The sequence below is a fragment of the Fonticula alba genome, assembly GCF_000388065.1.
Source record: "Fonticula alba strain ATCC 38817 unplaced genomic scaffold supercont2.2, whole genome shotgun sequence".
Classification (NCBI taxonomy): domain Eukaryota; order Rotosphaerida; family Fonticulaceae; genus Fonticula; species Fonticula alba.
Window position 1 is genome coordinate 3,595,518 of NW_009242972.1, and position 12,549 is coordinate 3,608,066.

General features: G+C 62.1%; 4 protein-coding genes across 4 annotated transcripts in view; 3 read left to right on the forward strand and 1 right to left on the reverse strand.

The window, feature by feature from the left end:
* The first annotated feature begins 120 nt into the window (after positions 1-120).
* On the forward strand, positions 121-3,113 carry H696_01739 (2,3-bisphosphoglycerate-independent phosphoglycerate mutase). The gene is made up of 10 exons (XM_009495649.1): positions 121-404; positions 525-577; positions 645-1,008; positions 1,171-1,343; positions 1,506-1,587; positions 1,715-1,836; positions 1,981-2,107; positions 2,221-2,487; positions 2,660-2,797; positions 2,927-3,113. The coding sequence occupies exons 1-10, from the start codon at positions 320-322 to the stop codon at positions 3,067-3,069; spliced, it is 1,554 nt and encodes a 517-aa protein (XP_009493924.1). The 5' UTR covers positions 121-319; the 3' UTR covers positions 3,070-3,113.
* A 163-nt stretch (positions 3,114-3,276) lies between these two features.
* Positions 3,277-5,950, reverse strand: H696_01740 (hypothetical protein). Its single transcript, XM_009495650.1, has 5 exons — positions 5,602-5,950; positions 4,836-5,191; positions 4,356-4,690; positions 4,166-4,235; positions 3,277-3,979 (listed from the first exon to the last, which is right to left on the reverse strand). The coding sequence occupies exons 1-5, from the start codon at positions 5,779-5,781 to the stop codon at positions 3,688-3,690; spliced, it is 1,233 nt and encodes a 410-aa protein (XP_009493925.1). The 5' UTR covers positions 5,782-5,950; the 3' UTR covers positions 3,277-3,687.
* A 587-nt stretch (positions 5,951-6,537) lies between these two features.
* H696_01741 (hypothetical protein) lies at positions 6,538-8,289 on the forward strand. The gene is made up of 6 exons (XM_009495651.1): positions 6,538-6,891; positions 6,987-7,093; positions 7,194-7,268; positions 7,375-7,572; positions 7,692-7,904; positions 8,048-8,289. The coding sequence occupies exons 1-6, from the start codon at positions 6,726-6,728 to the stop codon at positions 8,177-8,179; spliced, it is 891 nt and encodes a 296-aa protein (XP_009493926.1). The 5' UTR covers positions 6,538-6,725; the 3' UTR covers positions 8,180-8,289.
* A 2,537-nt stretch (positions 8,290-10,826) lies between these two features.
* H696_01742 (hypothetical protein) overlaps positions 10,827-12,549 on the forward strand; it is a gene marked incomplete at both ends in the record, with an annotated part of 6,226 nt that continues 4,503 nt past the window's right edge. Inside the window, 5 exons of the mRNA XM_009495652.1 lie at positions 10,827-10,976; positions 11,076-11,486; positions 11,604-11,852; positions 12,031-12,232; positions 12,364-12,512. Coding sequence (XP_009493927.1) covers positions 10,827-10,976; positions 11,076-11,486; positions 11,604-11,852; positions 12,031-12,232; positions 12,364-12,512 — 1,161 coding nt within the window. The remainder of the gene's footprint in view (positions 10,977-11,075; positions 11,487-11,603; positions 11,853-12,030; positions 12,233-12,363; positions 12,513-12,549) is intronic.

Sequence of the window (12,549 nt, forward strand, 5' to 3'; positions counted from 1 at the left end):
CCCCCCTGCTCGCCCGCCTCTCCCTCCCAGCTGGTCGTATCTGTCGGTCGGTTCCCACGTTGAGACGGGATTGGGCGCGCATTTTCCCACACATACACCCTGGGCAGGCCGGACAGACGAGGACATCCTCCCCACTGGTGGTGATGCATACCACCGTCTCCGCCGATCGGGCTTCTGCCAGGATTGGTTTTTCAGCTACTCATCTTCGGGCAGGACACCGTTCCGGAGCATCGCCTCTCCTCTGAGCCCCTCCCGTCATCGGCTCCTGTCCTCATCTCTTCGTTCCTTTCTTGCCATCCCCTCTTGCCTACTCATTACCATGTCCGGAGCCACTGTTCCCGGTCAACGCGTTTGCCTCATCGTCATTGATGGCTGGGGCATCACCCCCGAGACCAAGGGCAATGGTTCGTTTCCTGGCCATTCATGTCCCCCCCCCCCCCCCCCTCCCCTCCTCTCCTCACGAAGACTGACGCTCCGGGTCTCTCCCTCCGCCCCCATTTCTCTCTCCCTCTGCCGGATGTCAGCCGTCTACCATGGCTGCACCGAGGTCATGGACCGCCTTGCAGCTGATGGCCAGGTACGCCCTCCAACCTACACCCTCTCCGTGCGTCTCTCCTGTCTTCTCACCGGCTCGCGCCTTGCAGCATGTGTCGCTTGCGGCGCACGGTCGTGCTGTTGGTCTCCCCGCTGGGCTGATGGGCAACAGCGAGGTCGGTCACCTGAACATCGGCGCCGGGCGTGTTGTCGAGCAGGACATCGTCCGCATTGATGCCGCCCTGCTGGAGGGTGAGTCTGGTCCTGTGGAGGATATCCCCATCGTGCGGGACCTCTTCAACAAGGCGGCCGCTGGCGGGCGGCTGCACTTCCTCGGCCTCGTGTCCGATGGCGGTGTGCACAGCCATATGGCGCATCTGAAGTCCCTGATGCTGGCGGCCCAGCGCACCGGCATTCCGGAGTCCTTCGTGCACTTCTTCGCTGACGGTCGCGACACTGCCCCTACTAGCACCCGTGCGTTTCCCAAGTCCCTCCCGCCCCCCCCTCCCTCCCTCTCTTCTTCTCCCCTCCTCCGGGAGGGTTTTTGCTGGTTGTTTGGACACACATTCAACCTAACACGGCGACAATGGTAAATCTCTCTCTCTCTCTCTCCCTCTCTGTCTCTCCCACACACAGTCGGTTACACTGAGCAGATGCTCCAATTCCTTGCCGAAAACAAGTATGGTAGCATTGCCACCATGACCGGCCGGTACTACGCCATGGACCGCGACACCCGCTGGGAGCGGACTAAGATCGCGTACGACATGCTGGTCGGCGGTATTGGCGAGGCCAGCACCGACCTCCTCGCCGTACGTGTTGCCTGGCCCATTTACACAGGCACTTGGTCTCTTTAACCCTCTCTTTCTCTTTCTCTTTCTCCCTCTCCACCCGGTCCTTTGTTCCTTTCACCCCCTCACATACAATGTGTCCCCCTTTCAACATGCTCCTCTGCCTCTCTTCTGATGGATCAGACCATCAAGGCTCGTTACGACGCCGGCGAGACGGATGAGTTCCTCAAGCCGATCATCCACAACACCGAGGGCCTGATTCGCGGTACGGTCCCCCTTTTCATCCAGTACCCGGCGCCTCGCCCCTCGCCCCTCCTCCATCCCCTCCAGCAGGCAGCGCCAAGTGCTCGATGCTTTTCCTGACCTCTTGCCGACCCCCCCCCCTCTGGCAGACGGTGACACTATCCTCATGTTCAACTACCGCTCGGACCGCATGCGCCAGCTCGCCCAGGTGTTCAACCCCGATAACCCGACCCTCCCCTTCGAGTCGGACTTCCCTCGCCCGAAGGACCTGGTATGTGCACCCCCGAGTTTGATTCTGTCTTGTCTGCCCCTTTGCCCGCCTGTCCAGCATACTGATCGTTCTTTCCCACCTGTTCCCTCTGCTCTGCCCCCGCCCCCCTCTCCCTCTCCCTCTCTTATGGCCGAACTCCTACAGCACATCAAGACCATGACCCGCTACCATGCCCTGCTGGACTACGATGTTCTCTTCCCCCCGAAGTCCATGGATAATGTCCTTGCTCAGTGGCTCTCCAAGAAGGGCCTCTCCCAGTACCATGTTGCCGGTGCGTCTCCCCTACCCGTCCTCCGATCTCGATGCCGTCCCACAGTCGCGCTTGCCCCCTAGCCCGGCCACTTACCCTGTCATGTTGGCCCTTTCCCCTTTCCACCCACACAGAGACCGAGAAGTATGCGCATGTCACATTCTTCTTCAATGGCGGTCTGGAGAAGGCTTACGCCGGGGAGGAGCGCATGATGGTCCCCTCGCCGAAGGTGGCCACGTACGACCTCCTGCCGGAGATGAATGCCCAGGGGGTGGCTGAGGAGGTTGCCGCTGGCGTGCGCTCTGGGAAGCATGCCTTCGTCATGTGCAACTTCGCCCCTCCGGACATGGTCGGCCACACGGGCAACTTTGATGCTGCGGTGAAGGCCATTTCTGCCACTGGTGCGCTTTTGCCATCCCCCCCCCCCCACCACCGGCAAGCAAATTTCTCTCCATTTCGACCTCTGCCTCCCTTGCCTTCTTGGACCCGTTGCTTCCCTCGCTCTCTCTTGCTCTCTTTCTCTCTTTCTCACACCCCGACGATATCTCTTCGCTCTCCTGGCGTCCGACACAGATGCCGCCATTGGCCTGATTTCCCAGGCCTGCCTTGAGGCAGGTTACGTGCTGATGATCACCGCCGATCATGGCAATGCTGAGCAGATGATCGACTCCGAGACCGGTCAGCCGCACACTGCTCACACTTGCAACCGTGGTGCGTGGCTTTCTGCCCCTCACTCTCTTCCCCCCTCCCATCATGTTGCCCCCCCCCCCCACCCCCCCCGTCTTCCTCCTTGCCCCTGCCACCGCTTACCTCCATGTCCACGTGTGTGTGCACGCACAGTTCCATTCATCATTCACCCCAAGGTGGCGGATTTCCTGCCTGAGGACGAGGGGATGCGTCTGTGTGATGTGGCTCCAACCATCCTCCGGGTGATGGGGCTTGACCAGCCGAGCGAGATGACCGGCCGCTCGCTTCTCGCCTAGTGCGGCCCCAAATGGAGCCCACCCATCCGAATGCCCCCCCCCCCCCCCCTCCCCCCCTCCCCCTCTCGTGTGCCTAGCCCCTATATACCCCTGCATTGGTGTGCCTCACGTCCTCTCCCACATACCCGCGCATGTGGTCTTTGACCCTCTTTCTCTCGAGAGCGGCGCAGAGGTCCACCCGTTGCCAGGCCGACGCGCGAGGTTTTTCACATCGCTTCAACTCCCAGAGTGGGCATTTATCTTTGTATTTATATGAGGGGCGCGTGTCCATGGGCCTATCGAGTCCCTTGTCCCAGGGCCATTCGGTGGGCCAAAGACAAGGGGGAGGCAGGGCGGTGGGGAGGGGGGAGGATCAAGGCAAATGTACACGTGCAAAGGTCTAGAGAGAGAGAGAGAAGTGGTGGCTGTGATGGTGGTCGACATCATGTGGGGGAGAGGGAGCACGGCCCCATTTCCTTTGCCACCATGGCGAGGTCTTCTTTCAAGCTGCTCCTTAAGTTGGCCACACCGGGAGGGGGCTGATGGCGCACAGAGGAGGAAACACACAAGGACGCGCGCGAAGACGCCGGGGACACATTGGCATTGGAAAGGCACGGGAGGGGGGGGGGGGGAGCCCCTTCACACCTGGGGGGAGGCCACCCCGGCAGGGGTCGCAGGCGCCTCGTGGAGGATGTGGCCATCCTCATCGAGCTCGAAGAGCTCCGGGTTCTGGATGGCGAAGTTGACCTCTGGCGAGAGGGCAGGATCGGCATAGATCGGCTGAGCAGACTTCTTGGTGAGGTACTTCCGGTGGATGAAGCGAATCATCAGACGCAGGGCCGAGTCGGTGGTCATGAACACATGGTCGTGACGGAGGAGGTCGAACACATTGAGTGCGTGCGCCGGGAGGACGTTCACACCCGGGAGGTTCCTTTGGGCAGGGCATAATCGGTGAGTATCAGCAGCATATATGTATATCTCACACGCGGGAAGTGTGCATCTGTATAGATGCATGTCTGATCTCCTGCCGCGACCATTGAGTAGCGAGGGAGGGAGAAAGAAGAGAAGAGGGAAAGGGGGGGGGGGGGGGGGGGGGGGGGGGGCGTGGTATACGCACTTGTACGCCAGGCTGAAGTTCTCGGGAGTTGGGCCGGAGAAAACGAAGAGGACGCGCTTGTTCTCAAGACCTGGGGGAGGGGGGGGGGGAGAGGAAGGAGCGAATCAATTGGCCATGATCCGTTAGGGGCGACTATTCCTCGCGTACATGTGGTGGACAGGGCAGGGCAGGGAGGGCAGAGATGACATACCGCGGGCGAAGAGCATCTCATAGAGGCAGCGGGTCTTGTGGCTCGGGATGTCGAACGGCTGGACCAAAGTGAGCTTGTCCTGGGCGAACTTCACGGTCATGGCCGTGCGCAGGGCCAGGCAGCGGACCTTCTTCTGCAGGGAGAACTCGAAGTTGCGCGGGCGCGGGCCGTGAGTGATACCACCACCGCGGCGAATGGGCGAGGTGATGCCGTTCACACGAGCACGACCAGACCCCTTCTGGGCATAGAGCTTACGCGTGGCACCGGCGACCTCGGAGCGGGTCTTGGTGCTGGCAGTGCCGGCACGGCGCTTGGCAAGCTGCCAGCGAACAACTCTGTCGATGGGGGCACACACACACACAATGGGGCATGGGCGGGAGGGGGAGGAGGGGAGGGAAGCAGGACAGCGTTAGGAGAAGAAGGGAGAACATGTTTGCCCCTCGTGGAGGCATGTCGATGGAAGCCGGCATGAGGGCGCACCGCTGGAGGAGATCCGCCCGAATGGGGGCACCAAAGACCTCCGGATGGAGGGGAGCCATGGCAACCGACTGGCCAGTCTGGAAGTCCTCAACCCAAGCATGCAGGGCAGTGTCGGCGAAGGGAATGTCCTCATCCGCGAACAGCTCAAGGCGAATGGAGCCGAGGGTGCTGTCCTGAGCATAGGAGGCCTGCTCCTCCTCCTCATCAGAGTCGACATCCTCATCGTCAGAGTGGGCGGAGAACTTGTTGCCGGAGAGGGACTCCTCCTGGTTGTACTCCTCAAGGTCCTTGTTCATCTCGGACATAGCGGCGGCCACCGAGACCTTGGCGTCGGTGGTTGTCTCGGAGGCAACCGTCTGCAGGAGATATTTGCGGGAGGGAGGGAGAAGGGCGAGAAAGAGGGTGAGGGGGCTGTTCTCATCGCCAAAGTATCTGAACAGGGGGGGGGGGGGGGGGGGGCAGGGGCTTCACCACCCGGACGATGGCCGCCTGGATGATGGGGTGGGGAGCCTGTGCCGCGGGGGACTGGGTGCCCGGAGTCGCGCCACCCAGAGCCAGACCCTGATCCGAGGTGCTGCCACCAACAGCGGTTGTTGGGTGTCCATCGCCCTTGAGAACCAGCAGAAGCGAAGCCTCTGGACGTTTCCTGATGGCCGGGCGGTGTCAGTGTGAGGGGAGGTATAGGCACATGGTGTGCGTGTGCGTGTGTGTGCGCCTGTATAAGGGCAGGTGGGCGTGGGAAAGGAGGAGAGACGCAGAGACATACCGCAAACGAACGGTACACCTGGTGACCCGGGGCAGCAATCGCGGGGGGCGGGGCAGAGATTGACATGGTAGCAACTCGGGCGGTGACCGGGGCAAAGGCAATCGGCCGGGCAGCGGCAGCAGCCGGAGCGGCAACACGCAGGCACCGGGCGGCAGAGGAGAGCAGGGCCTGGCGGAACATGATGCTAGGGCGCGAGGGCAGTGCTCAATAGGGAGGGGGCTCTGGAAGTGGAAAACCAGCCGCGGTCCGATCTCGCTCTCGCAGACTGGCTCTTTTGAGGACAGGCCAGGAGATGGGGGTGATAGGGGAGGGAGAAGGAGGGGGGCGGGAGGGAAGAGAGGAGGGAGGGGGGGGGAGGGGGGAGCGAGAAGACGGATGTGGGTGCTCCCAGGGTAGAGGCCTCGGTGGAGAAAGGGGTGGCCTTTTGCGCCTGGCAAAAGAGAGATCGGAATTGTGCCAGGTGGGTGCCCTCGTCCTGCCCGGCCTAGCCCCTCCCTTCCACCCTTGCGCCCCTTCACCGCGCGACGCATCCTTGGGCAACGGGCGTGGAAGCGCATCCCCGCGTGTCGCCCTGGCGGCCTCCGGGCCCCGAGTGGCGGGAGTGCCTTGTCTTGCTTGGATGTGGAGCCAGATGGGCGCCGCGTGCGGTGCCGCCAGGGCGTGGACGGGATACAGAGAGCGCTCGCCTCCGTTTGCGGGCCAGCGGCGCTTCTGGCAGCGGGTATGTGCACCGCCAGTGTTGTGGTTGTTCTGGAAGCACAACAGAACACAATACTATTTAAGGCGAATATCCATCGGCACTTATATGTGTCCATGGGTTGGCAGTCGTCTATTTTGGGTGGTGCTTCCGCGGGACCATCGCGTGCCGGCCAGTCGGCTGGAGGCACAGATCTCTCGATCACTCTCTCCACTCCCCTCACACTCCCCGAGGTCTCTCCTCCTCCTCCTCCTCCTCCTCCCTGCCCGCTTGCCTGGCTTTCTCTCTTTCTATCCTCCGCCTCTCTCCTGTGTCCCCACACAAACACACGCCCTGCAGCAGCAGCAGCAGCAAGCATACACTTTCCATCGACCTCCGTACATTCACTTGTTCCACACCAGAGAGTAGGAACGCAGACAATAGGAGGATGTCGCCAAGCGCGGCCTATAGCCTGAGCCTGGATCAGGCCCGGCAACTGCTGGTCCAGTGTCTCATGAGCCAGTCGATTTTCTCCGCTGACCAACTCAACCGGATATGGGCCGAGTTGAGCTTGCGGGTGTCTCCGTCTAGCCTCTCCGGGGAACCGGCTCCATGTGCGCACTCATATCCTCCCCCCGCCGCCCTCTTCCAAGCCCCTTCTGTATCCACTCATCAAGGCCCGGCTGCATGTACTCACTCCCCTTGGTAGCACTCACGGCAATCCTCAACATCGCCAATCGCAAACTCACTCCGCTGGGCTTCCGTGTGGTCAACTTCCCGAGCCACTTTGACCCGACCACCTCGTACTACGTGTTTGTGCGTGTATTTTGCTCACGAAAGCTGGCCTCCATGTTGCCTCTCTCTCTCTCTCTATCCCCATTTACTGACCTTCCTGTCTCCTCGTAACCTCATCAAGGCGAACCTCGAAGATGATGAATTCTCCAAAAAGACATCTCTCTCCACGATGGAAATCCTGTACTTTGAGCTGGTGGTGCGTATCTGACATCGTTGATTCCCGGACGCCGCAAGTCCATTCTGCTGACTGCTTCTCTCTCCCCCCCCCCCCTCTCTCTCTCGCTCTCTTTCGGCTGTCTCAGATTCGTCGGGTGGTCGAGTCCCCCGGCTGCGTCGCCGACCGACGGGATCTGCTGAACGTTCTGAATGATCCACTTCCACATGCATCAACGCAGGACGCCACCACTCAAGGCGAGGGCTCGATGGATGGGGGCGCCAGTGCCCCCCTGCCGCAGCGCTTGAATATGACCAAGCTCGAGGCACAGAACCTTCTTAATCAGGTGCGCTTCCAGGGTCTTTTCAAGCTGATTCCCGATTGCCCGACCGCCAGCTCACATTTGACTTATCTCTCTCTCTCTCTCTCTCTCTCCCTCCGCGAATCGCACCATGCGGCGGATAGTTCATCTGGGAAGAGTGGCTGTCTGAGTTCAGCCAGGAGGCCATCGATGGACTGCCAAGCATGGACGTGATGCCGACCCCGGGGATGGTCACTCTCGGTCCACGGGCGTTTGTCGATCTCAAGCCCTACCTCGCGCGAATGTACAACACCCCAGACGAGCCGGAGCAGCAATTGCTCTTTGAATGCGCCGTTTGCCGCGGCCTGGTTGGATTTGTGCGTTCTGGCCTTTGCGCCCTTTCCTTCTCCCTGCCCCCTTCCCTATCTTTTCCTCCTATCTCTCTCTCTCTCTCTCTCATCCCCTCCTCCCCCGTCTCTCCCTTCCCATTGTCCGACTCACATGCTTGGAATCTTCCCAGGGGCTTTCGTGCCGCTCGATCAACTGCCCAGGGCGGGTGCATCTGTCCTGTGCAGCTCGACGGCCCGAGTGCCCCGCCTGTGCCGCGCCTTGGGACACACGCCGCCCTCCTGAGTCACCCCTCGACGCTTGATCGAGCGAGTAGAGCCCCCGCGAAGGCCGGGCATCTGCATCCGAAGGTGGCGACGAGCGCATGGGCCTCCTTGGCACGGCTCCTCATAAATAAAGGGGTGATGCTCGCCAGTAGCCGGTGTTTGGGATGGGGGGGGGGGGGAACCAGCGAGAGGCAGGGAAAAGAGGGACAAAAAATAATGCGAAATGTGCTATCGGGGATCACCTCGAGTCGATTAAATCAATCTCTCAATTTAGGGTAGGTTATTGCCGGCCAACGGGAGAGGGGTCGGGCACCTCGCGGGAAGTGGGGCCGGCTGCCGGATCTTTTGTCCCTCCCATCGTTCCCGTCGGCGGTATGCCCACGGGCCGATACAACATGTCCCTATCCTGTGTGGGTGAATGTGTGGGTGTTTTTCGGCTGCTGCTGCTGCTGCTGGACCCCGACCCGTTGCTGGACACTTGTGTCTGCCAGAGCCACGTCGGGGGGGCAGTCATTGTGCCGGGGTGGTGCCGGATGTCCGGGCCTTTGTCCAAAAGGACAAGTCGAGCCCCTGTGCTCGTCCCCATCTGTTCCGGGTATTTCTGTTCCGCAGTTTGCGCACGCGAGTAGGGTCGGGCAGCGCAACGGGCATGATCTAGCGTCTTCAGATTGTACTTGGAAGCCCTCCTTGGGCCTTCTCGGTGACGCTGTGACCCGGGGGGGGGGGGGGCGGAGGGCGGCGGCTGGGACAGAAAGGCTAGAAAAATGAGACTGGGTGGGGAAGGCCGAGAGGGATGTGCGCCCCCGGCTTGGGCGTGTGCTGGCCATGCCCACGTCCTCGGCGCTGGCACAACTGCCCTCTTGGTGGCAGGGGGGGAGTCCTTTCAGCTGAAAAAAATGTGATCTCTGCCTTTCTTTGCGTGGCTTTCCTTTCCCTTGCGGGCGGAAATGCGGGCCCTGCGGTATTGTTGAATGCCATAATCAAACTCTATTTTCCTCGTCATGCCCCCCCGTGGCTGGGCGACTCGATGGGTGGAGGCACGATCTCCTCCAGGACCCGGATGTGCGGGGATGCGGGAATTTGGGAAGGACCACCACGCGGTGGTCGGTACTGGTGCTGATGAGGCTTTAGGAGCATTGCCTAGGCGCGGCCGTTACGCGTGTGTGCCGCCTTCCTCTTGCCTCGAGCCATTCTGGCGTGTATGTGTGTAAGGGAGTGTGTGTGTGTGTGTGACTGTGCACTCATGTGTGGGTCTTGGGCGTGTGCACGAGCGTGTTCGGCTGCGGGTCCGAAGCGCCGATCAGGGGGCCGGGCATAATTGGATGTGTGCCGCCCCCGGCGCATGCTCGCATGATGGATGATCTTGTTCGCCTGCCTGGCCAGGGGACACGAGGGCTCGGAGACCCGAGAAGGAGGTGGCCGGGGATGGTCGGCTGGCAGGGGGACAGGGGGTGGCCCGGCGTTCGGGCCCTTGTTCTGCGCCTCTCGGTGGCTCCGAGCCGGTCACCAGGGAGGCGACATGTGAAAACTTGCCATCCACTTCCGGGGCCTTGTATTTGTTTCACCCCAAGCGGGGTCTTCCTCTGCCGGAGGTCGGCGTGGGCGGGGTCCGGCGCGAGGAAACCGGCTGGAGCCGGGCCGGCAGGCCGCAAGAGCGGGGGCGTTGTCGGCGCGGCCCGCGGACAAGGGTCGGGGCACGGCTGGAGAGTGGCCGCTTGAGGGGACCCGAGCCCTCGGTCAGTGTGTGTGTGTGTGTGTGTGTGTGTGAGAGAGTCGCCTTCGGCCGAGGAGATCTGACATGGGATTGGGCGGGGCCGAGGGCGGAGCGGCTGGCGTGGGTGTCCTTGGGAGTCCCATTCTTCTTCCTCCTTCCGCGCATGCCGCTCCAGCCCCCAGCCCCCGGCCCCTGGGATCTGGCGGTTCAGGGCGCTTGGGGTGTTGTTGGGGGGGGGGGGGGGGGGACTTGGCACCTGCGCGCCGGGGGCTGGAGGCAGCCCCGACGCCTCCAGCCAACGTGTTGACTGCCCCTCGGCCTCTCGCCCCGGGCCTCTCTTCTCGGCCTCTCTTCCCGCCAAGGGGTCCTGCCTGGGTGCGCCGACCGGGGCGGTCCAAGCCTGGATGTCTCTTCATGCGGGTGTTCACGCAAGTGCACAAGAATGCGCCCGAATGGATGTGCGGGCGTGTGTCTGTATCCTCCACGTGTGTGTGTATATGTGTGTGTGTGTGTATGTGTGTTTGCGACGGAGCTGGCTCACACCTGGACGCATGCACCCTGCGCGGCGATCGGCGATCCCCCTGCCGCCGGACATGGCCGCGTGAGGCGAGACCCATGCCAGCAGGAGCACCCTCCTCCGACCGACGTCGATCGATGCCGACCCCAAGGGGGCCGGTGTCCAGCACTAGACTGGGCGTCCGAAGGGCATACGCTCCCGGTACCTGACGGTTGTTTGCTTGCTTGCTTGGGTCCATCCTCCGGGTGGTGTCCTCTCCGGGGCACTCTTAGGACACCACTCCTGGGAGTTTGCCCCTCCCGCCGGGCCGCGACCATGTCTCCTTGCCGATGCCCGACCTCCATCCGCGCCATCTGTCCGCCCGTCCCTTTGCCACCCTCCTCCTCCCCTTCCCTCCGTCTTTTCATCGGTTTGTCCTTCTTTCCCTCGGCCATTTGTCCTGCCCCAACACGCGATGGCTGCCACACCCGGCTCGCCCGCGTCCCTCGACTCCGGGGACCCCTCTTTCTCCCCGGACGCCGGGATCTCTTACCATGGCCAGGGATCGGTGTCTGTGGCAATTGCCCCCACCCCGACTCACTCCCGGACCTGTGACTCTTCCACGGTATGTGCCGTCGATCTTCCAAGTCGCTTCCTGCCGGCCAGCTGACTGTCTGCCTGACCTTGAATTTCTTCCCCGCGAAATGGCCTCCCTCTTGCGCAGGCGCAGCGCCCTCCACCTCTCAACCTTTACTGGGATGACATCAGCCTGACTGTGGACCTGCCAAAAGGTCTCCTGTCCCAGCAGGCGAGTGCCACCAAACTCCCGGGAGATGCGAACGAATACCAATCGCTGATCAACCACGAGGTGGACTCCCCGGCCGGGGCATCCTACTCAAGCCCCGAGTACTTCGGGGGAATCGGCATCGATGGCGACGCCGGGCTCTTCCGAGACTCGGTCAGCAATGCCCTTCCCTCGGCCGACCTGTCGGCACCGGACTTCCGTGACAGTGTGGCTTACGCTCCGGCAACGAGTCTGCCGGATCCCTCGAAAAAGGTCATCCTCAGCTCCCTGTCCGGCGCGGCCAACGGCTCGGAGATGACTGCCCTCATGGGCAGCAGCGGTGCAGGCAAGGTGCGCGCCTTGGGGATGGTCTGCCCTTTGTGCTCTCCCAATGCCCCCACGCCCTTCCACTGACACAATATCTCCCTCTCTCTCTCTCTCTGCCCCTCCCTCTCGCTCGTTTGCTAGACCACCCTGCTGGACATCCTGGCCGGACGGACGTTCAACTTCTCTGGCCGGGTGTCGGTCAGTCACACGATCCCCGGCCAGGGCGACAAGGCTCCCACCCGCAAGTTCGACGCTTCGGCGAAGGAACTCCGACGTCTCAGCGCATACGTCACACAGGATGATGTGCTGATCGCCTCCTTCTCCGTGCGGGAGACAATTCTCTTTTCAGCGCGCATGCGTCTGCCCCACAAGGTCCCTGAGTCGGCGAAGGTACTTCCATGTCCCCATTCCGGAGTCTCGTTTCGTTGCTTCCCCTGCTTTTGTCCATTCCCTGGCACGCACACACGCTCCCCATCCCTCTCCCCCCCTCTTCGCACCTCCTCGACTGTACACATCACCGCCCCTGGACTTACCCATGGCCCCTGCAATGGCATCTTGAACCACGTAGATTGCTCGCGTGAACTACCTGATCAAGCTACTCGGACTTTCTTCCTGTGCCGAGACGCGCATCTCCCAGGTGTCTGGGGGCCAGCGCCGGCGGACAGCCATCGCCGTGGAGCTGGTCACGTCGCCCCGTATCCTCTTCCTGGATGAGCCGACCAGTGGCCTTGACTCCTTTACCGCTTACTCGGTTATGCGCAGTCTGCGCTGTGCGTGCCCTCATTTTTGTTCGTGTCCTCTCCACCGAGACGTATGGCTGATTGCGGCGCCCCTTCTGTCTGTCCTGCACCGTCCCCCCCCCCCCCCCCCCCCCCCCCCCGCATGCTTGAATTGTATGAAGCCATCGCCCGCTCCGGCTGCACGGTTATCACCACCATCCATCAGCCGAGCTCAGACCTTTTCTCCCTCTTTGACCGCTTGGTCCTGCTGCACAGTGGCCAGACCGTCTTTTCTGGCTCAGCCAAGGAGTCAATCACCTATTTCACGAAGGTACGCCATATTGCGTGGGGTGCTTGTGTGTTGCTCC